The sequence below is a fragment of the Myxocyprinus asiaticus genome, chromosome 35 (genome assembly GCF_019703515.2).
Source record: "Myxocyprinus asiaticus isolate MX2 ecotype Aquarium Trade chromosome 35, UBuf_Myxa_2, whole genome shotgun sequence".
In the NCBI taxonomy this organism is placed as follows: domain Eukaryota; kingdom Metazoa; phylum Chordata; class Actinopteri; order Cypriniformes; family Catostomidae; genus Myxocyprinus; species Myxocyprinus asiaticus.
In genome coordinates, this window is record NC_059378.1 from 13,845,743 (window position 1) to 13,870,152 (window position 24,410).

The 24,410-nt window shown below is 37.2% G+C and overlaps 1 protein-coding gene across 2 annotated transcripts in view; it reads left to right on the plus strand.

Moving 5' to 3' along the window:
• LOC127426267 (FYVE, RhoGEF and PH domain-containing protein 5-like) overlaps positions 1-24,410 on the plus strand; it is a 65,886-nt gene that overhangs the window by 17,927 nt on the left and 23,549 nt on the right. For both annotated transcript variants that reach the window (XM_051672950.1, XM_051672951.1), the window contains exons 6-11: positions 6,737-6,888; positions 7,327-7,483; positions 19,679-19,769; positions 21,515-21,565; positions 21,739-21,797; positions 22,690-22,761. In XM_051672950.1, the coding sequence (XP_051528910.1) occupies positions 6,737-6,888; positions 7,327-7,483; positions 19,679-19,769; positions 21,515-21,565; positions 21,739-21,797; positions 22,690-22,761 (582 nt within the window). The remainder of the gene's footprint in view (positions 1-6,736; positions 6,889-7,326; positions 7,484-19,678; positions 19,770-21,514; positions 21,566-21,738; positions 21,798-22,689; positions 22,762-24,410) is intronic.

The window sequence follows — 24,410 nt, forward strand, 5'->3', positions numbered from 1 at the left end:
GCATAGAACAAAATTAATGGGCATACAAGAAGTACTACACTAGTATTTCATGTCTAGATTTTGTTTGGGAGAACGTTTAGTTTGATGTGCTATAAATATTTATACTGCATTTAACAATTAGTGGGTATGTGGAAAAGATAAAAATGTCATTAATCACTCTGTCTGTGCAGCATTTAATGGTAATGAGCTGGAGGATCTGAGTCACCTTGATTTTCTGTCCACTATGACATCATTAAATCAGTGTTTGGCTGCTGTCAACTCATGACTTTAAGGGTGTTTCCTTCCCCACAGTTGCATAGGGATTTGTGCAGTTTAGGTTTAGCATACATCTGTTAAAGGTACAGGGAATTACTGTTTGATGCTATGGATGAAGAGCCTGAGAGAAAAGCAAAAAGTAAACTTGCAAAAAGAGTGTTTTGACTGAATTCACTTAACAAAGAAAAATCACAGAGATATCTTTAAAGGAATGGTTAAAAAATTATAATATCAAAAATACCAAAAATTATAATTCTCTCATCATTTATATCTCAAACTTATGTAACTTCCTTACTTCTGCAGAACACAAAGGAAGATATTTAGGTTGATATATTAGGTGTTTTTGTCCATTCAGTGCAAGTCAGTGGGGTCCAACACTTTCAAGCTCAAAAAAGACATAAAGACAGTATTAAGGTAATCCAATTTGTGGTTTAATCCATGTCTTCTGAAGCGATACAATTGGTAAATGCCTTCTGCTCTTGCGTCAAGTACAAGGAAGTTTAATCAAGCTTCAAATCATAATCTTGCCAAGGAGAATGCAGATATCAATATTTATAGTGAAAACTATATGAGTTACATTTTATCTATTTCTCACCTAAAACCGATGATATCACTTCAGAAGACATGAATTAAACCACTTAAGTCATATGGATTACCTTAATGCTGCCTTTATGTTCTATTTGGAGCTTGACAGTTTTTTTTAAACTTCAGAATATTTTTTGTGAACTCTATACTTTGTTTATTTCTCCTAATAAATTCTCACTCTCTCTTTCTCTCTCTCTTCTTTGTTCTCCATCAGAACGCTACAGGACAGAACATGTGGCCTATTGTTACATTGTTAGATATTGAATAACACAAAAATACATAATATTTCCAGAACCTGTCCCTAATGGAAAGTTATGCTTTTAATTGTGCTGCATGGTGCTTGAATAACATGCTAGACATGCAATGTTTGAGAACTGACAGCTAGATTAATTTTTTTTGGTTTTGACCCATCTTGAAAGTCAGTGAAAAACACTTAGCAGGAGTAAAAGACAAGTAGCTCACACCACACAGCCCATTCCAGTGTCATTGTTTATGTGCCTGACTGAATCTAGCTGAACTGTAAGCAAGTAGCAATTGAGGCACTTAAAGTGTAATGAGACTTGATAAAACAAAACCACTTTCATTTCAGCAGACATTCTGAAATTTGTCAGGGACTATTGAGATGCTTTTGGAGGAAAGCATTTTCACAGCACTTGAGAGAACTGTGTAATAGCACTGAGTTATATATAGAGCATTGACAAATGGCGACACGAATGGAATCAATACACATTGATTCATGTGCGAAGCTCAGAAAGGAATTCCAGCGCTTACATGTCTGTGTGTGCATGCAAGTCTTTGTTTTATGTCACCACTTTCCTGAACATGAATCTAATAGACATGCATACAGCTTTGTGTTATTGGTGATCCCAAACAACTTTGCCTGTGAAGACATATGAGAGCAGATTTTACTTCCTCTAGGCAATTTATAAGGTACATGACATCTCCATGTATAGAGGGTCAAGTAAATAAATCCTCTCTTTTGATTCTTTTGATTCTGAGCTATCAGACCAGTGGTCACCAAAGAGGCCAGCTCATGGCTTCTCAATTTAACTGCCACAACCATAAAAAATATATTAAGCAGAAACTAATAACATGTTCTCCTGACGGATAGATGGAATTTTGGGCAAATATTGTTTCAAAGCTGAAGGCGTGTACACAGGCTTCTCAGAGCTCAATCCAGTGGTTTACGTCTGCAAGCTCATCTTGAAGGATCAATGTGGTCAAAGTTCAGTTCAGAGTGAGGAGAGGACAAGACAGAGGGAGTTGGTATATTTCTCTCACTCATTTGGTGTTGTCCAGCGATTCTTTTGTTTTCACTTTTTTGTCACATTTATTGACATAGAAGGTAAATATGGGAAAGGGGATCGAGAAATTATGTGAGCCAAACTCAAACTTCAATCGCCCAAATGAATGCCACGGCTCAATATTTTGGTGTGCTAACTGCTTAGCCACTGCTTTTGTCTTCTTTAAAGGGTTCATATAATTTTTCATGATCTTTTTAGGTAAAAGAGTAAACTGAACTATGAAATCATACTGTAACTTGTAGGTCTCAAAACTTTATCAATTTAAAAACAGTCTTGTTTTGAAACTTATGGATTCCTCACACCAGAAACACAAGTACATTCACACATTATAGGGGCAGTGGTGGCTCAGTGGTTAAGGCTCTGGGTTACTGGTCAGAAGGTCAGGGGTTCAAGCCCCAGTACTGCCAAGATGCCACTGTTGGGCCCTTGAGCAAGGCCCTTGACCCTTTCTGTTCCAGGGGTGCCATATCATGGCTGACCCCAGCTTAGCTGTGATATGTGGAAAAAAAAGAATTTCACTGTACAGGTGCATCTCAATAAATTAGGATGTCATGGAAAAGTTCATTTATTTCAGTAATTCAACTCAAATTGTGAAACTCATGTATTAAATAAATTCAATGCACACAGACTGAAGTAGTTTAAGTCTTTGGTTCTTTTAATTGTGATGATTTTGGCTCACATTTCACAAAACCCACCAATTTACTATCTCAAAAAATTAGAATACATCATAAGACCAATAAGAAAAACATTTTTAGTGAATTGTTGGCCTTCTGGAAAGTATGTTCATTTACTGTATATGTACTCAATACTTGGTAGGGGCTCCTTTTGCTTTAATTACTGCCTCAATTCGGCGTGGCATGGAGGTGATCAGTTTGTGGCACTGCTGAGGTGGTATGGAAGCCCAGGTTTCTTTGACAGTGGCCTTCAGCTCATCTGCATTTTTTGGTCTCTTGTTTCTCATTTTCCTCTTGACAATACCCCATAGATTCTCTGTGGGGTTCAGGTCTGGTGAGTTTGCTGGCCAGTCAAGCACACCAACACCATGGTCATTTAACCAACTTTTGGTGCTTTTGGCAGTGTGGGCAGGTGCCAATTCCTGCTGGAAAATGAAATCAGCATCTTTAAAAAGCTGGTCAGCAGAAGGAAGCATGAAGTGCTCCAGAATTTCTTGGTAAACGGGTGCAGTGACTTTGGTTTTCAAAAAACACAATGGACCAACACCAGCAGATGACATTGCACCCCAAATCATCACAGACTGTGGAAACTTAACACTGGACTTCAAGCAACTTGGGCTATGAGCTTCTCCACCCTTCCTCCAGACTCTAGGACCTTGGTTTCCAAATGAAATACAAAACTTGCTCTCATCTGAAAAGAGGACTTTGGACCACTGGGCAACAGTCCAGTTCTTCTTCTCCTTAGCCCAGGTAAGACGCCTCTGACGTTGTCTGTGGTTCAGGAGTGGCTTAACAAGAGGAATACGACAACTGTAGCCAAATTCCTTGACATGTCTGTGTGTGTTTGATGCCTTGACCCCAGCCTCAGTCCATTCCTTGTGAAGTTCACCCAAATTCTTGAATCGATTTTGCTGGACAATCATAAGGCTGCTGTTCTCTCGGTTGGTTGTGCATCTTTTTCTTCCACACTTTTTCCTTCCACTCAACTTTCTGTTAACATGCTTGGATACAGCACTCTGTGAACAGCCAGCTTCTTTGGCAATGAATGTTTGTGGCTTACCCTCCTTGTGAAGGGTGTCAATGATTGTCTTCTGGACAACTGTCAGATCAGCAGTCTTCACCATGATTGTGTAGCCTAGTGAACCAAACTGAGAGGCCATTTTGAAGACTCAGGAAATCTTTGCAGGTGTTTTGAGTTGATTAGCTGATTGGCATGTCAAAATATTCTAATTTTTTGAGATAGTGAATTGGTGGGTTTTTGTTAAATGTGAGCCAAAATCATCACAATTAAAAGAACCAAAGACTTAAACTACTTCAGTCTGTGTGCACTGAATTTATTTAATACACGAGTTTCACAATTTGAGTTGAATTACTGAAATAAATGAACTTTTCCACGACATTCTAATTTATTGAGATGCACCTGTATATGTGCAAATGTATAATGTGTGATAAATAAATACAATTAATTAATTAATGATCACCCATTTATTTGTTAACGACACCTGCAGCCTGAGCAGTAAAGTGGTGTTACTCATTTCACATGTAAGAGCATGTACATAGAAATCTTAAAGGCACAGCAGCAAAGAACTGTCCATTAAATTCTTACGGTCAGAAAGAGTATGGAAAATGGTCATGAAAAACTACATTAAGACATGAATTCTGAATATATTTTATAACAAAAATATGTTTTTGGCACTGAAAAAACTATCAAAAAAACACTGAATTAGATTATAAGAGGCTCTCAGGGAACAATTGCATGACACATACACGGTTAAAGCTGCTAGAACTGATAACTGATATCTGCCATAATGCTAGGTTTATATTCAATACAAATAATAATCTGATCAACCCTGTGTCTAGTGCTACATTTTGTCCAATAGATTTCTGAAGAAGCCCTCATTAGACCCTTCAGTTGCTAATAACTATAGACCAATCTCAAAATTATCTTTCATCTAAAAAATTATAGAGAAAGCAGTAGCGAAGCCACTGTTGGATGTAGTGAAGGATAACAATATTTTTGAGAAATTTCAATCAGGTTTTAGAGAAAATGCCCTTCTTAGGGTTACCAATAACTTTTTGATGGCGGAGGACGCTGGAGAGTGCTCCATTTTAGTGTTGCTTGATTTAACTGCAGCTTTGATACAGTTGATCATTCTGTTTAATTGCTACATTAAAGAGATGGGTGGAATTATCTGGGATGGCTTTAGACTGGTTTGTTTCCTATTTGTCAAATAGGAAATTTATAGTGTCTGTTGGAGATGAGATGTCCTCCTCTTCAACAATAAATGTTACCTCTTGGTTCTGTAAATCAAAAATACTACATTAATTTTCATTGCTACGCAGATGACCTACAGTTATATTTGTCATTGAATCCCAATGATCTGTCTCGTATAAATGTTTTTTAAGCTTGTATAGCAGATATAAAAAATTGGATGGCATGTCATTTTCTGAAGTTAAATTCTGATAAAACAGAGGTTGTTATAATCGGTCATGGTTTAAAAAAAAATCAGATTGAGTCAGCACTTAATCAAGTGGTTCCAAATATTCAGCAGGTGGTGAGAAATTTGGGCGTTTATTTTGACACAAATGTAAATTTTGAATATCACTTCGGGAAGTTAGTTCAGTCTTGTTTTTATCAGTTAGGAAACATTTCCAAGGTGAGACATGTTTTGAGTTTTAGGGATACAGAGAAGCTTATTCATGCTTTTATTTTGTCTCGCCTAGATTATTGTAATGCACTGTTTTCAACTTTAAATCAACGCACTTTAGCACAGCTACAATCAGTGCAAAATGCCGCAGCTAGACTTTTGACACAAACTAGGTCTTTTAATCATTTTATTCCAGTTTTAACTTCTTTGCATTGGTTACCAATTCATTTTAGGTTTGATTTTAAGATTTTATTAATTACATATAAGGCATTACATGGGTTGGCGACAGATTATTTAGCAAAACTTTTAAGACCTTATGAAACAGTTAGAACTCTTAGGTCTTCTTGTTGTGAACTGTTGGGTGTTCCAAGATCCAGATACAAAACAAAAAGTGATAGAGCGTTTATGTGAAGGCCCCACGATTATGAAACAGCCTGCCTGGGGATATTAGATCTGCTGAGTATGTGTTTGTTTTTATGTCTCGTTTAAAAACTCATTTGTATAAACTTGCTTTTACTACTTTGTAATTTTTAGTTTTTACCTTGTGTTTTAATGTGTGTTTTGATTTTATGTTTTGTGAAGCACTTTGTGCTTGTTGTTTTTTTTTTCTCCCCAATTTGGAGTGTCCAATTCCCAATGCACTCTAAGTCCTCATGGTTGCATAGTGACTCGCCTCAATCCAGGTGGCGGAGGGTGAATCTCAGTTGCCTCCATCTCTGAGACCGTCAATCCGCGCATCTTATCACGTGGCTTGTTGAGCGTGTTACCGCGGAGACATAGAGTGTGTAGAGACTTCAAGCTACTCTCCACAACATCCACGCACAACTCACCACACGCCCCACCGAGAGCGAGAACCACATTATAGCGACCATGTGACTCTACCCTCCCTAGCAACCGTGCCAATTTGGTTGCTTAGGAGACCTGGCTGGAATCACTCAGCATGCCCTGGATTCGAACTTACGACTCCAGTGGTGGTAGTCAGCGTCTTTACTCGCTGAGCTACCCAGGCCCCCATTTTTGTGCTTGTTTTAACAATTGTTTTTTTATTTTATATTTTGTGAAGCACTTTGTCTTAAATTGCTAAAAGTTGCTATATAAATAAAGTTATTATTATTATTATTATTATTATTATTATTATTATTATTATTATTATTATTATTATATGATCCCTTTAAGATTGTAGTTTTATTCAGAAGCATTTTGTTTAAAAAAAAGATATTTGTAATTTTTTGTTCCAGTGTTTCTCACTTTGATCTACATTTTTCTACAGGACTTTATGGCAGCAGTGGCTGCAGCAGTAGGTGAGAATGAAGAGCCTGTGATAGAAAAGGGGAAACTAAACGAGATTCTTAGCACTCTTCCTCAGGCCTACCATCTGCACACTGAGATCCTCAATGAGCTAGAAACCCGCATTAAACAGTGGTGAGAACACATGTTCATACACACACATACTCATCCTTTCAAAACAAGCACATTACACTGATGCGCACTACACTAATGCACATCAACCTTCACAGAATTTACACACACTTATGCGCACATATTTTATAGCATGTCATTCCATAAAGAGTCCATACTTATGTTACATAAAACGTGCATCATTTACAAAGTGCTGATGCACGCACTCCCTATCTATACATCTCTTCATCTAAGCCACATGCAAATATGGATACATTGATAAGTCCTTGCCAACTTTACACACGTACCACCAACACTTCAACAGATTAGATCTCTTATCTCTACCACAGCAGTACATGTGATGTACTGTACAATGGCACAATTAATTATAATGCCAGCATGAATGCCCTTGGATGCCCTCTGAGAAGCCAAACTAATCTCATGTCTCTCGTTCATCTCCAGGGAGGACAGCCCGACAGTGGTTGATGTCATATTAACGCGGCAGGCAGAGTTTTCAGCCTTCGCAACCTACATCTCAGACTATGACCGCAGCATATCACTGCTGGAGGAGAGCTGTAGACAGAGTAAAGCTTTTGAGGATTTGGTTAAACAGTTTGAGGTGAGGTCAATGATGAATATGTTGGATTTCTGTTGGTTCGATTGAGAATTCCTCATATTTGATGTCTGTTGTAACAGGGTTCCCGCGGTCAGGGAAAAGCTGCAGTGTATTTTAAAGTAGTGTGTTCCAGGCCAGAACAAGTCATGGGAATTAATAAAATCTTTAAGATCATAGACATTTCTTTAGTGATTATATATTTTTCCATTTATTCTTAGCTCTAAAATATTCCATCAGCAAGAAATATCTCTTGTGTGCAAAGCTTGCTCATTCTTTGGAGTCTAATCATTCTATTGATTCGGTTCTTTTCAATAAATCGGTCAAACTGATTCACATATTGGTCTAAACGATTCATTAGCGAAACGGTCAGAATTTGAAAGAATTTGAAAATCCAGTTATCTTATCCAGTAATCACAAACAATGGAAAGGTCATGAGCAAGTCATGGAAAAACATTTTTTTCACAAACCGTCCGATCCTTATAAATTATTTAGTCATAATGATTTCAGATTGTTTGTTTCCCAGTTGAAAAATCTTGGAAGTTGGTAGTATGTTTTTTTTTTTGTGCTAAATACTAGGGATGTCCCGATACCAATACTAGTATTGGAATCGGGTCTGATATCGTGCTTATGAACTTGTACTCATTTTTCAAAAAAGGCTCCGATACCAAAAACCAATACCATCTGATGTACGAATGTCATTTTTCAAACATTCAGCGCACAAATTAAAATCACGATATGTCCTTGTGAGATTATTTAACTGCAAAAGCTGCGATTTAATGAGATAAATCTTTGTAGCACGATACACATACAGACTACATATTTGTTTAATTAAACAGCAGCCTTTTGCGATTTAATAATCATTTTGAGTCATGTAGCGACCGGCTTTTCCGGATTGAGAAGAAAAACTGAAAAATAAAAGCTCAGCCAAAATAAAAGCTCAATTTAAATGGAAAAACGCACAACAGAAATAGATTACTACTTTATAGTTATGTAATATTCACTGTAATACTATACTACTACTAATAATAATAATAAATCAATAGTAATTGTGTTATTTTAAGAAATATATCACATATGTGATGCTCTGTTATACAGCACTTTATTTGTCAAAAATAATAAAATATTATGTTGAAAATTAATTGTTATATTTTCATTTGATTAAAGTGTTAATGAGCACACTTATTTAAGCACCATTTTGATGATACAATTGAAATAAACTGCGAATATGGAATTCAGAAAAAAAAAGTATCGGTACTCGTACTCGTTTTCAAAAAAATGGTATCAGGACATCCATACCAAATACAATATAATGTGTTACAAAAAATGACAACACATTTATCAGATAATTTTTATTACTATTATGGTGGAAATTATGTCAAAAAGTACCTGCAGTGAATTAAAGACACAATTACTGCACTGTACCAGCCATAGGCTCCCCTGAAGCATTTCATTGGAGGATGGTTGGTGGAGTCACTGACCATACATTTCAGTGGTGATCGGGATCACCAATGACAAGAAGCCAGCTGTCCTCACTCATTAATATGCGTAAGCATCTGTATTCAGAGATGACTCCATGGGTGGTAGACTCAAAATTGGGTCCTCAGTATATAGCAGAAAGATCAGGAAAGAGAGAAAGTAAGACTGATTTAGCCAAATGTGCTTTAAATGTGGCATTGTCATCAGCTGCTCTTGTTGAAATGCAAAAATGTGGGTAGATTTCTCCATACATGTGAATTGAGAATGTCTATAGCAGTGGTTCCCAACCCTGTTCCTGGAGGCCCACCAACGCCGCACATTTTGTATATCTCCCTTTTCGGACACACCCAATTCAGGTCTTGGAGTCTTCACTAACAAGCTGATGAGTTGATTCAGGTGTGTCTGATTAGGCAGATATCCAAAATGTTCAGTGTTGGGGGGCCTCCAGGAACAGAGTTGGGAACCACTGGTCTATAGTTTGGTGAAATATGAAAGGTAGGGTGGGCTCTTTGTATTTAAGAAGCAAAGATTGCTTCTTTAATAATTTGTCACAACCTCCACAGGGTCCTTTTTCTCTAGTGGCTTCGAAATCAAAAGCAGAGGCTAGGGGGGGCCTGGGTAGCTCATTGGTAAAAGACGCTGGCTACCACCCCTGGAGTTCGCTAGTTCAAATCCCAGGGCATGCTGAGTGACTCCAGCCAGGTCTCCTAAGCAACCAAATTGGCCCAGTTGCTAGGAGGGTAGAGTCACATGGGGTAACCTCCTCGTGGTCGCTATAATGTGGTTTGTTCTGGGTGGGGCGCGTGGTGAGTTGAGCGTGGATGCCGCAGTGGATGGCGTGAAGCCTCCACACGTGCTATGTCTCTGTGGCAACACGCTCAACAAGCCACGTGATAAGATGCGGAGGCAACTGAGATTCATCCTCCGCCACCCGGATTGAGGCGAATCACTACACGACCACAAGGATTTAAAAGCGCACTGGGAATTGGGCATTCCAAATTGGGTGAAAAAGAGGGGGGGAAGAAGCAGAGGCTAGAGAAAGTTCACCCAAAAATGAAAATTCTGTAATAGTTTACTTACTCTCATGTTGTTCCAAACCAGTATGACTTTATTTTCTCCATGTAACACAAAGGGAGAGCAATGAATAACAGCCTCAGTCACCATGACTTTTCATTTTTGGGTGAGCTATCTCTTTAAAATCCAAACAACCAAAGAGTGAAATAAGATTATATTTCTACTTATAACAGCAAATATTATTCTTCACAAAGCAATTCAACACAGTGTAATTTATTTCTCTGTGTGATATGTACTAAGTAAGACTCTCAGTGAGTCCAGGGCTGCGTTTCCCAATAACGATAGAGCTTAGCGGTTAAGAGCATTTTCTACGAGCAATTTTACGAACGTTCGTTATTTTTTACGTGCGTTTCCCAAAACGGCATTAACATGAACGTGCGAGGATGTGCTTTAAGTGTCCATGTGACAGTGCTGAAATGTGACCATATAGTGCTGCTCGTCATTGTAACAATTATATTTGTGCATAACTTTACAATTTGTCATTTACCTCACTAAAATTTGTTTTAAAAAATTGTCTTAATTATTCGACCTAATTAACTGCATATTTACATATTGTTTTTACAATAACTTTTACACAATCTGCTTCCATAATCAGGTGTGCATTTGTAATATTTCATTTTCACAAAAGCTTCCTGGATTAGGGAATACAGTGGAGGCCCTGTGTATGATCCTGCTAATTATAAGCATTCAATGAATATTTTTCTGTGCTATCGTGGATCGCAAAATGAGGAGACGTTGCGCTTTAGGGACATTCACCAATAAAGTGGAGGTCTGCTCCTTACTCCCAAAAGTGATAACGGTGACAGTATTGCTGCATGTGCGGTGCTACACAACTTGTAGTGCTGGCGAGAGAGCCTTTGGGTGTCAGAGAGGAAGAGGAGATGAGGATAAAAGCATCTGCCAAATGAATAAATGTAAATGTAGGATGACGAGCAAATATATACGGACGATTTTCATGCAGCCAGCAAGTTAATTACTTTTTTCTTCTCTTTCTAATATTAATTTACACAGTTGTCTGCATCAATCATGCCACAACTTTGTTGTTACCAGCTAGTCCAACTAGTCCACACAAATAACTTTATTTGCTTACTAATTTATCTATTCATCCATTTAGATTATCTATTTGATGTATTTTATTATTATAATTTTAATAATAATAATAATTATTATTATTAGTATTATTATTATTAGACTTGTCTGTTAAAATATAAATAAATAAAACACATATATCCTGATATTAAAGTCTCAGCATAAAGTGAAGCTATTGGTATTTAAATAGTATAAAGTGTAATTTCGCGATAGTCCTGCAAGTGTCTGCATAAGTCTGTGTCCTTACGATGCTCTGAGCAGTGTACAATTACTCCAGAGTACTCGTTAATCTACAAGCATTTTCAAGTACTACTTACGTTACGATGCTTTTGGGAAACGGGCTGCAAAACTAAGATGAATCATATGTTGGATTCTACGATCTACTTAGGCTTACAATGCTTTTGGGAAACGGGCCGCAAAACTAAAATGAATTGTAAGTTGGATTCTACGATCTACTTAGGCTTACGATGTTTTTGGGAAACGAGGCCTAGGTCAGTACAGCTGCAGTAACGCTTATAGGCTTTGACTGGATGATGTATGTACTTAGCTGCACTGGTTGCCCCTGGTCACTCTGTAGTAATGAAACCAATAGGGCTGACTCTAAATGCTGTAGTAACACACAAACAAGTAAACAGCAATGCAGGCCTTCCTTACATTTCTCTTAACCTGCCAACCATTAGTCTAACCACCGCTGACTTCTTTTATTCACCCAATATCGTTAAGTGGGAGGAGATGCAGTTGTTTTTATTGATCAATGCCCCAAGGTGGAAAGTCAGGTATGGAAAACATCCTCTTGACTTTATCAGTATGCTACCATTGTCAGCGACACACATTACCTCTGTAGAAATGTACCATGTTTTGTCAATATTGAAAACTGGTAGAATCTTCCGAAACCCAAAATCAAAAGAATGAAATAAGAAATTACAATTTGCTTAAAGTGAAATGAAACCTGTTTTGAGAACCATTAGGATTTTTGACATTTGAAATTTTAATGACAACTTAGTGCATCCCTCTTCATTTCTCATTACCAATTGTCATTATTGTACTGCAAAAAAAGTATTATTTTAATGGTTAAGCATTTAAACATCATAGTAATAGTATTTTTGTACTGCGTTTAATTTATTCTGATTTAAATAAAAAATAATTGTTTTACAGTTATTTTTTACTGTTAAGGGGTGGCCACACTAGGCTTTGAGCATGCAAAAAAAAAAAAATTCGGACAGCGCAACACAGGCCAGGATATGATGTCACATGTGAGGGATTCTGATTTTAACAAATAAATAACAAATAACAAATAATATTACAAAATAAAAATCACCTTCACCTTCCTGCAACAATAAAAACATGCAGCTTAGAAATATGTATTCTTTGAATTGAGCCAAGAGGTCAGTGTGTGACGCTTTGATCTTCTATGGGTCAAACGTCTTCTTGTCATCCAGACTGGCAGGTCAGAGTTCACCAAACTTGAACTTCTTTACGCAGCGAACGGTTTTTTACGCAGGAGTCTCCCGCATCCCTATGCATTTGAATGAGAGTAAATGGAGTGCGTATTGTAGTGCGACTTGGTAAAAAAAATGACTGTATTACATCCATCTATCTATTATATTTATCTTGTAGAAATGGAAAAGAATGAGGATTTTATCACATGGGTTTCTCTGATGTGGCATTTTGTATTAGAAAATACACTACCAGCATTTTAGCTTTTTGGCTCTCACTGGCTCTGATAGACTATGCATTAGGAATTCACTTCTCAGGGGCAGAGTCAGTGTAATCTTATTTTGTGTGTGTGTGTGTGTGTGTGTGTGTGTGTATGTGTGTGTGCTGGGTTGATGACAGAGATATAGTATCTACAGTAGCTGATCTGACCACTGTGATCTGATAGGATTAAACCCTGTTCAGCTAGACAGTTTATGAGGATTTTCACCACAAACCTGTGTGTGTGCACGCAAGTGTTTGTATTTGAAAGTATCTGGGCGTGTGTGTGCTGAATGTGTAAGAGGAAGAAGACAAAGGCTCTGACATAGAGATAGAGAGGAGATTGTTTTGCAAGCTTCATGTTTATATTGAAAATTCTGTAGCATTTTCATAGTATGCCCTTTTACTTTTATTGTATACCTGAACCTGGAAGAGATCTCTTTAATATATCAATTGTTTTTCCTAGTTAGCAATGTGATTAAATGGAGAGCAAATTAAGATTTTTGCTGACGTCTCCTGCTTCTCCTGAAAAAAGTTTCAGAAGAGATCTCAAAAATATCTCATCCAAATCTGCAATCAAAGGTCAGAGAATTTAATTTAAATGCAAACATTTATCATCACATTCTCCCAAGACCAAATTATCTGAGCTATGCTATCCACATTAAAGTTTCAATAGGCTTTTTTTTTTTAAGCATTTGTGGCATAAATTCGAGTACCATAAAAATGTATTTTGACTTGCCCCTCCTTTCTTTAAAAACAAAATACAAAAATATAGGTTACAGTGAGGCACTTAAAATGGAAGTGAACGGTGCCAATCCGTAAATGTTAAAATACTCACTGTTTCAAATGTATAGTCACAAGACGTAAACAAAATGGGTGTTAACATGATTTTACTGTGATAAAATCTCTTACTAACCTTTTCTGTGTAAAGTTATAGCCAATTTTACAACTTCATTACCATGCAAAGTAATGTCAACAAACCCTAAAACCCTAAAACGACTGTAAAAAATTATGATTTAAAAAAATTTATAGCTCAAATAATACACAAGTTTTAACAGCAGAATTAATGTAAGTGCTTTCATTAAGTAATAAGCTTCATATTTCTGCCTTTAAACACATAAAAATTGGCCCCATTCACTTCTATTGTAAGTGCCTCACTGTAAGCTCGATTTTTTCTTTTTTTAAAGAAAAGGAGGGACTAGTCGTAATTATTTTTTTGTGGTAATCAGCATTATGCCACAAATGCTGTCGACTGAGCTCAACTTGTATTGACCGTGGAATATTCCTTTAATTTTAAAGCTATACACTCTTACTGTATGTCAACACTTATCTTTGACTGATTTGTGTCTATTTTTATTTCTCATAAACGGATTATGACTAGCAAGGGCCCTGGGGCCAGTTTTCTTTTAGACCCCACCATTATTATTCTTCCATCGAAAAGTCCTGCTAAGGCATCATTTAAGCCTTTTCAAAGTGTCCAGAAATCCCATAGACTACATAACATTGACAGAATATTTAGACAAAGTCTTTCTAGCAAGTCAGTTCACTGTCAGCCATCTTTGGAATGCTCTCAGGAGCCTATTTCCAGTCATGCCAGTGCAGCTCCTATCTACTTGAATGGAGAAAGACCAAAATCTCAAAAATGGTTGGTCAAGATTACGATCAAAGAACATTTTTTAAATCAGCAATAAAATCTGATAATACTGGTATCATAAATTGTGCTTCTTTACCTAATATTACGCAAAAAATATCTATTTTCCCAGCTTGTATAGCTAATGCGCGTTCTAGGGTTGATTAACAGGTGATGCCTGTATCTAAAAGGTGATTGGCTCTTTTAACTGTAAGGCGGGACTTCCTTTCTACATCCGTTGACCATTGAGCATTTAGAGCTCCTTGGTTGAGCGTTCCAATTTATCCCATTAATTTTAATTGAAGTGGCCCATCTCTGTTAAATAATCTCAGATTTTTTTAGATCAGAGAGTCTGTTTTGGATTGTTCGTAATTTCAAACTTCAGCTGTCAAAACATATACACAAGCCCTTTAATCTGCTTTAAGATGCTCTTTCTTTCTTTCTTTCTTTCTTTCTTTTTTCTTACTCTTAAACCTGTAAAAAATGTCTAACTTCAAGCATTTAAAACTATTTTAAACTTTCAGATAAGGTTTTGTCAGACCAACATTATAGTGTTTCAACAAACTTTATGAATCTTGTTTAATCAGTACTTTTGAATCACACAAAGTAAAATATCAATATTTTCTTTTTCACAACCACCTAAGCTCAGTTATTTTCTTGTATTGTAGGGCAAACACGCAGTTATAACAATGAATAGTACAATAAACGTTTTTGTTGGACAGCCTTTTTATACAAAGAATAAAGCTTAACCATCTTCTACTTCCAGAAGAGCATGGAAACTTTCATCAGGCAGCATTATAAGATTAAAGATTGGCTCAAAAAATGTAATTAGAAACAGGAAAGCAAAAGGGTCTTATAAGAGGGCTGGGGGCCCTCATAGTCACAGGTCCATGTTGAGGGGCCCGTGTATACACTATGGGGCCCACATATTTAAGCTAATGGGCCGCGAGACCTTGCAGCCCAGGCCAGGAATAAGGAAGTGGGTTATGAAAATAAACTCTGAAACTGGCATCTCTGTGCGGTCAGCGCCGCATCTATGGGTTGCGTGAAGTGACCGGGGAAAAGATTGAATCTTCTTCCGGCTGATGCACACTCTGGCGCGGGGACGCTCATCACTCGTACGTGTTTGCTGCAGCTAGATTATAACGCGATGGCTCGCAAAATAGTGAATCATAATATATGTATCTTATCATGAAGAAAATTGGCGATACGCAGCTCTATTAAGAAGAGAAAGTTTGTTTTTTGTGAGTTTAAGATGGATCGAAGTGAACATAAATGTGAGCCCATTATTCACTGGAACAAAATACATTTTTGATTAGTCATTTTAGGCTTGTTTTCTAAAATAATATCTAAAACTTTAAAACAACTTACATTTACTTTAGGAGCTATACTGCAGGAGAAAAAATTGTCATCAGAGAATGTTGAATACAATATTTAATCAGGGCTCGACATTAACGCTTGTCCGGGACAAGTGGATTTTTTGAAAGGGCAAGTGAAAGAGAATTTTACTAGCCCGACCGGACAAACAGATTGATTAAAACATCAATAATGGAAAAAATAACTGCCTATATTTGTGAGAGCCTAGTCCTGTCATTTATTAGAAAGTTCATATTCTTATTCTGCTGTTGAAAATAATCCAGATATAATACGACTTGGTATGTGGGGGCTGAGTTTTGTTGTAGCTGGTTGATAACTGAGATTTTTGTGAAATCACTATGAGGCTGATTAGTGTTACCTCTGGTGAACAAAGCCATTCTTCTTTACTCAACTGTACTTTAAAAATGTGCAAGAGTAGAATCCAATGTGCCATATGGCTAACCTAGAGTCCATTCATAAATTCCTTTACACTGTATAATACGTTATAACCCAATTTAATTAACACAACAATACTTTAATCACAGATGAGTTAAGTTTACGTTAACTAGTTAACGTTACTTGAAAAATTACGTTCATTTACTTGAGCCAAATAAGTATGTTTACTTTGAAAAAGCATGCAAACTGATTGCCTTGAAAAATCTAATGTCAACCAATAAGATTTTACAGTGTGGGTGACATCGTCGTAAATGATTAATCATGTATCAATGTATTACTATAACGCCATTTTAATGGCATTAATCAAAGCGCAGGAAACAGGAAGAACTTGCGTGTGCGTTTTAAACCCTCATGTGCATTATTGACATATATTACCAGTATACGGCACTTGAACCGAGTGATGTCTGCAAACTGTGCTTGTTTTGTAAATGTTTTTTGACCATTGCTGTTGTAATTGACTACAAAAAGAAAATGTTCTCAGAAAGGAGAAACGCAGGCAGCTTCTCTATCAGCGGCTCATTTTCTCCACTTGCCATGTTCAGCTAAACACAATGTTTGCAGAACAGTGATGTCATCAAGTTGACCCACGTGAAACACAGACAGAGCGTATCCATCTACAGATCCATTCAGGTGCATTAGCGGAAGTTGTAACTGTGCCTGTTTGACGCTGTTTTTTTCACCAAACCTTGTGCTCCAGATGCATCATTAAACTTGAGGTGAACCGACTGCAGTGCCAACGCCAGTGCTTACTGAACCATGGGTGACGAACCATACGGTTCGGTTTTTTACCAAGAACCATTACACTACTAATAGACTCCTACCCAGTGCAGTTTACATTTACAAGTTCAAGAAAATCCACTGTTAAAAAGACAAGGTTTTTTTAAAAGTTCAGATAAATGCATGATGTTTTCAAAGTCAATGAGTAATCATGTTAAATAATCTTGATCTCAGTATTGACCAAAATAATCATGATTATGATTTTTGCCATAATCGAGCAGCCCCATCATTAGACCAATTTTATGAATATTTGGGGGGGGGGGTTGCATGTCCCCCTCAATGTCTATGGTGGTTACGGCCCTGGTGTGTATCATTAGTACATAGTGGGTCTGATCCAAAGCTTATTGAGCTTCCTCCAGAGGTGGCGATTTTAGGCATCATAGGCATGCTACTGAGTTGCTACCTGACTATGAGGAATTTTCCAAATCGGTTTCTTATGAGTCTCCATTTCAGTTAGGATGCTGCCATAGAAGACTATGTAGAAAGAAGAATGCGAGGCAACTCTCTACATTTTGGAACAGACCCACAGTGTTGCTCTTAAACTGTGCAGGTGGAAAGGATGAGTTAAAGACAGAACAAGACACTGACACACACACAAACACATACACACACTGATCTGGCATCTGGGCAATGAGGCGGAAAAAAAGGGAATTAGCCAAGCAGTCTTCTTAAACAACCGTCAATTACATCAGTTGTCCATGCAGATGCTGCTTCAGCCGGACCAGTGCCTGATTTGTTTAGCTTGTCTGTTCACTGGCACGAGCCGTTGTTCCCTCTCCCCCCTCACTTACTGGCTGTGTCCCAACCCAACTGAAGAGCACTAAATATCTGCCCTTACACACACACGCAGACACATACACAAAGACTGGACATGTCTTCAGCACAAATGTCAATTGGATTGCAATTTAGTGTTAGCATTCTGGACGAGGCTGTTCATCAATACTGCTGCCTTAAACAATGGAGCCACATTGTTCTTCAACACTGGGAATCTGACAGACTTTTTTGGTCAGGATGATACTCACTGCAGTGAAAGAAAGATACAGAGAGAAAGTAATTAGATAATAGCGCACAGGTGCATGGTCTTTAGAGTTTTGAAGGAGAAGAAGTTGATTAATAGAATAGAGGTGATGATGATGGGTGGTTGAAATTTCAAACAGTGACAGCAGTATCCTGGGGTGTGACATACTAATACTTCATCTAAAACTATTTTATAGCATGGTGATTAACATTTTTGAAAGCTTTAAAGAACCAGTCACAGCACCTATATACACTATATATTATATGGAGGTTACAGTACAGGAAGAGATACAGGGAAACAGAGAGAGAGTGAGTTGGTGTGAAAGAGATAATGAAAGCCAGAGGGTGTCTTTTGGAGATATCATGGGAGTAACTTTGTGGCAGGTGTGTGAGCTGGACAATCACTGCTTGTGGTCTTTTATCTTGAGGCCAAAACTCCCTCCATTTGCACCTGTCTGCTCATTCACACATGTAGAACTATTTGTGTTAGCACAAGGTCATTGATGGCATCTCTTTCCCAGCTCTCCTCTATGAAGTTTTAAAGCAGTGCCCCATCTACCTGAGGGTCTCTAGAGAAAGAAGCCCCTTATCATAAGTGCAAAATTGTTTGCCTCTTATCTGCTCTTTACTGACCTCTCAAGTCCCCCAAGGCTCCTCAGAGCTCTCATGAACAATGATGTGTCAAAGTCAATTAGGACTTGATTGATTTTTTCACACCCTGTGTTTGACAGATTCACTTGTTCACTTTTTCTCTCAGTGAATGATATAATTGTGGATGTAATTGAATGGAATGAAGCATTCTCAGGGTTTTGTGAAGGGGGAAGGGGAAGGTCAGTGAATAACCTTGAAATGGGCTTTTCTAAGTGTTGCCATCATCATCTATGACACTGTATCTTGCTGTGTGGTTAAAGGGCGAGCACAAGTGTCATTTATGTATCGTGATTGTGTGCGATTTTGTATTTTTTGGTTTTTGTATGTGTGTACTGGGGAGGTGACATTGGTTTAGGCTTGATGTAAATGAATTGCTTTCATACATCTCCAGAGGAAAATTTAATTGCTCAGATGTTCTTCTTTTCATAGCTCAGAAACATAAACAAGGAGGTCTTGTTTATGTTTCAATTTAGTGTCAGCTTTCCTCAGATATTTCTTCCAAATTTCCTAGGAAAAATAAAAAAGGAAAAAATGAGATTTATTGTTGGCATACAGTATAGAACTATAAAATGTGGATTGCATAAATTTGGTTTTGGAAGAATTTAATGAAAAATGTTTGAGTTCATATTGAAATCTCTGACTGTTGATTGCAGTTTTAGGTATTGTTCTCTTCTGAAACTCAACCTAACCTAACATATCTGAGATTACAGGGGTCTTTTTCCTCAGGAGAAAAATCTGAGAATCAGGTTTAAGCAAAAGTCTTTTTGAACTCCATTCAATCTCATTTCTGTCAAGAAGAAACAAATGTTTATTAACTTAATATAGAATGGTCAGATGCTATGTTTGTGTACTACAGTGTGTTGCCATTTCTGTGTATATGTGCCTATTTCATTACACTTAATATATGCTAATGTATCTTGTGTTTGGGTACATTTGTTGCCATTTGTAATATGCATGCTGGTTTGTGTGTCTTACAGACACAGAATGCAGAAGGTGTTCATGTTCCTCTGAAACATCAGTTGCTGCGGGTCATCATGCGTGTGCTCCAGTATCGCATGCTGCTCACAGGTGAACACTGTGTGTCTGGGTGTGAGTGTGCGATCACGGTGTGCGTGACAGTATATTGGTCTAAGTGTGTAAGAGACAGGTTGTTCTTATTTAAACTTTGAGGGTAAAACTGGGTAAAATTATGTATTTTTCAATGCATCGCAATTCTCATTTGAACAATCTCGATATTGATTCTTAAATCCTAAGATTGATCTTTTAATCTACGCGGCAACCTTCTACAATGTGAACAAATCATTTGCACATGTGACTAAATTTTGCGCTATGTGACTAACAATGTCTGTGATTAGCCACTGACTGTTCAGATTTCACTTATCAGTGACTGAGTAATATAGTGGAGAAATTCCTTTCACTGTTGAGAGTAAAAGTTTGGATTGACTCCTACCGTAATGTGTATCCAAAAACAAGTACAGACAATCCATTTGTAACTGGATAATGTCTCTTTTATTATCCTTTCTGTTCTTTACAGCCAGTTGTTGATCATAAACAACAAAAAATAAAAATGTTATTCTAATCACACATACACATCTAATCACACACTCGTTATGTTCACTCAACCTAAACACCACTCTTGTGAGACACTGCTGCCATTCTTAAAGAGACAGTACCAATTTAGGGCTTGTTCTACATATCAATGTAAATACTTTTAAATAGTTCAAATTATGCATGTAAACAGCAAACATGTAACTATATACTGTATACACTCACTGAGTACTTTATTAGGAACATTATGGTCCTAATAATGTGCCAGAAGTGGTCTTCTGCTGTTGTAGCCAAAAGTGGTCTCTGCTGTTGTAGCCCATCTGCCTCAAGATTCGATGTGTTGTGCATTCTGAGATACTATTCTGCTCACTACAATTGTACAGAGTGGTTATCTGAGTTACCGTAGCCTTTGTCAGCTCGAACCAGTGTGGGCCATTCTCTGTGGACCTCTCTCATCAACAAGGCTTTTCCGTCTGCAGAAATGTCACTCACTGGATGTTTTTTGTTTTTGGCACCATTCTGATTAAACTCTAGAGACTGTGTGTGAAAATCCCTGGCGATCAGCAGTTACAGAAATACTCAAACCAGCCCTTCATGCCATGATTGAAATCACTGAGATCAAATTTTTTCCCCATTCTGATGGTTGATGTGAACATTAACTTAAGCTTCTGACCCGTATCTGCATGATTTTATGCAGTGCACTTCTGCAACATGATTGACTGATTAGATAATCACATGAATATGTAGGTGTAAAGGTGTCCCTACTAAAGTGCTCAGTAAGTGTATGTATATATACTGTATATACAGTTTCAAGACATCATATTTATTTATGGAATACATGGATTTGAAAATTTAAAAAAAAAGCTAAAATGTGACCAGTATGATAAAAAAAAAAAAACCTAATGATAAAATATAATTTGTAAAATGTATATTTTCGTAATGTACCTAGTTAGAAGGTCGCCTGTATAATTAACAGCATTAGCTGAGATAATTTCTTTCATATGTAAGCAAAATGGACATTATAACTTAAATATACCCATATGAATCAAAATCGAATCAAAATTGGAATCGAAAGCTTGTGAATCATAATCGAATCGATTTCGGAAATCTGTATCAATACCCAGCCCTACTTGAGGGTGTGTGTACGAGATTTGTGCATAACAAAACATAATACAGCCTGTAAATTAGATGCACACAGAATTTGGCATGGTTCTGTTGTTCCTTAATATGGTATCTAATTTTCCTTTCCATCTCTTTCTTTCCAGATTACTTAAACAACCTCTCCCCCGATTCAAAAGAGTATGAGGACACACAAGGTATTGTTGTTTCCCCACTCAACTTTCATAAATAGTCTCCCTTTCTTACACACACACACACACACACACACACACACAAACACACGTGCACTTGCTACACAATGATGTACATTTAGCATTTTTCAACTGTGAAAACACTAATTATGGTTGTGATTGTTACTTTTTATTAACAGCCGCGCTGGTAATCGTGTCAGAGGTTGCAGACCAGGTTAATGACAATCTAAAACACGGGGTGAGTTCTGTGTTTAAGAGAGTGTGTTTAATTGTTCATGCATGATGAAAAAGGGGCTTGGAGAAATTGTCAGCAAAGTGTCCCAAGTGTCCAGAAACAAAGACAGCAGTGTGAAAAAGGCAGTCTAAATTAATGAAACACAGAGGCATCCCCAAACACCACACACACATCTTGGTGCAGCTATCATTATGAGGACTCTCCACAGACATAATGATTTTTTACTGTACAAACTATAGATTCTATCCCCTAACCCCTAAACCTAACCCTCACAAAAAACTTTCTGCATTTTTACATTTTCAATAAAACATCGTTTAGTATGTTTTTTAAGCGATTTGAATTATGGGGACACTAGAAATGTCCTCATAAACCACATTTATAACGTAATACCCTTGTAATTACCCGTTTGTAACCTAAAAAAGTCCCTGCAAACCACTTAAACCTGCCCACACACACACACACACACACGCACACACACATACAGAATCCCTACCAATATTCATTTCTAAACAGCTCTTCTATTTCCCTCTTCACTTTTTGAGTTTCAAAGGCAACTTGTGTGTGTGTGTAGTTTCAAGAGATCAAATGTACATCTGTGTTGATTCTATATTTCTTTCATATTGTTTTCTTTTTCATTTACATATATTTACTAATTTCTTATGATTAGGAGCTTCTGCTCTTCCCCTGCCTCTGTTTCTTTGCTGTTAGAAGAGTTAAAATGGCAAAGTGTTGACTGATTTTCAATATTACAAAAAAATCTGATATTTCTTGACAGTGAGAAACCAAATAGATATAACAAACACAAAGAAAGACATTCTAATTGTCTAATTCTCTTTTGGTCTTGCTCTCTGTGTCCCTCCCTGTGCCTGTCTCTATTTCTTCCTTGCAATCACAGGAGAACTTGCTTCGTTTGGTACACATTGACTACAGCGTGAGAGGCAAAAGAGACCTTCTTCAACCAGGAAGGGTACACTCAGCTACATACTCTGGGGCTCTGTTCCAAAAACCTAGTGAGCTGCCTTGCTGCCTACTGTCATTAGTGATTGAATTAGAATGCTCTGCATAGGCAGCCACTCGCAATAAGAAATACAAATGAAGCGCACGGGAGACTTGACTCACTATTGATTTCAATAAAGTTTGCCATTAGCATGTTGCTAAGCTAACAACACAATACTCTAATAAGCTTTAAAATATATCTCATACACAAACAGTGGGTAAAATTGTTCACGTTTAATTAGATTAAATTATTTTTATCTATACTTTTTGGTATTAAATCAGTTATCAGTACTGTATTGACCTGTTTCATGTGACATCACCGGATGACCGCGCCACCATGTTTGTGACCAAATTCCATATTTCTTCATTGTGCTGCACTTAGAGATGCAGCAAAAGTCTGTGAAATTTTTGTTTCAGTTGAAAGTTTTATCTTTTAAGTGACACGGATTCATTTCGCCAAAGTCAAGTAATGATGAAGGTAGAGAGCACGGTCTTTGCTCATTTATTCAGACACGCCAATTATCTATCCACATGTCTATTATATTTATAACATAATCAAGTCGGATGCAATTAAACTGGAAATGCACATAGGACAATGCTTTTCATAACACCCAGACTGTATAAAAGGTATGTCATAATTGTAACACATTATAATAAATAAAAAGTACTATAATGTGAATATATAGTATATATTTAATGTGTATATACTAATGTTGGTCAATAAACAACAAATCATAAGATTATGAAGCACAGACTTCATTCACACCACCAGACTACAGTGTAAACATATTATTCTTATTCACTAATATGCCTCGGTTGCTTTCTGTGTATTCTCTTTATGAGTTAAAAGCAGCTCTTACATTCATACAGACGGGATCATCACAGACGTTTTGTAATATTGTGACCAAATCAGAGCAGAAAACAACACAAACATTTCTAACTTCTGAATGAGAGATGAACCGGTAAGCGTGTGCACTCGCCAGTCACACATCAGACTCGTCGGCATACAGAGATGAATCTTGGATAAAATAAATTTAAATGTCCGCAAAAGTCAAATTTGGCCATATTTGTGCTGACCTCAGACCTGTATTCACCTTTCCTGGGACTTTGCATGGATCAAAAGGATTTTTTAATGTTTTTCTTTAGATCGTTTTATGGGTGTTTTTCCATTCACCGCCATTGTTTCCTCCTGCTGATGGTCACAAATATGGCGGCTGCAGGGAAAAAGTGACATCATTGAAACAGGTCGATATTTATAATAGATTTTTCACTTAGTTTGTCACAATCCATTATGGGATTGTCTATGCAAAGGATACATATGATGCTGCCTTAGGGGCCTTTCAAACTAAACACGTTTTTGCATCTGTCTGCACTAGATGCACGTCTTTGACCATTGTGCCACTTCTTGCTGTTTTTCTTGCGCAAGAGTGCGATTTTAATTATGCCGTGTCAAGTTAAAAGAACTTAAACTTTTAAAAACACATCTTTTTTTTTTCAAATAATTTTATTGATTCATAAATATATAACAAAATAAAAATAGAAACACAACATATATACACTGAATCAACATTTAACATTTAACCCCCCCTAATACCCCTCCCCCTCCCCAATCACAAAACC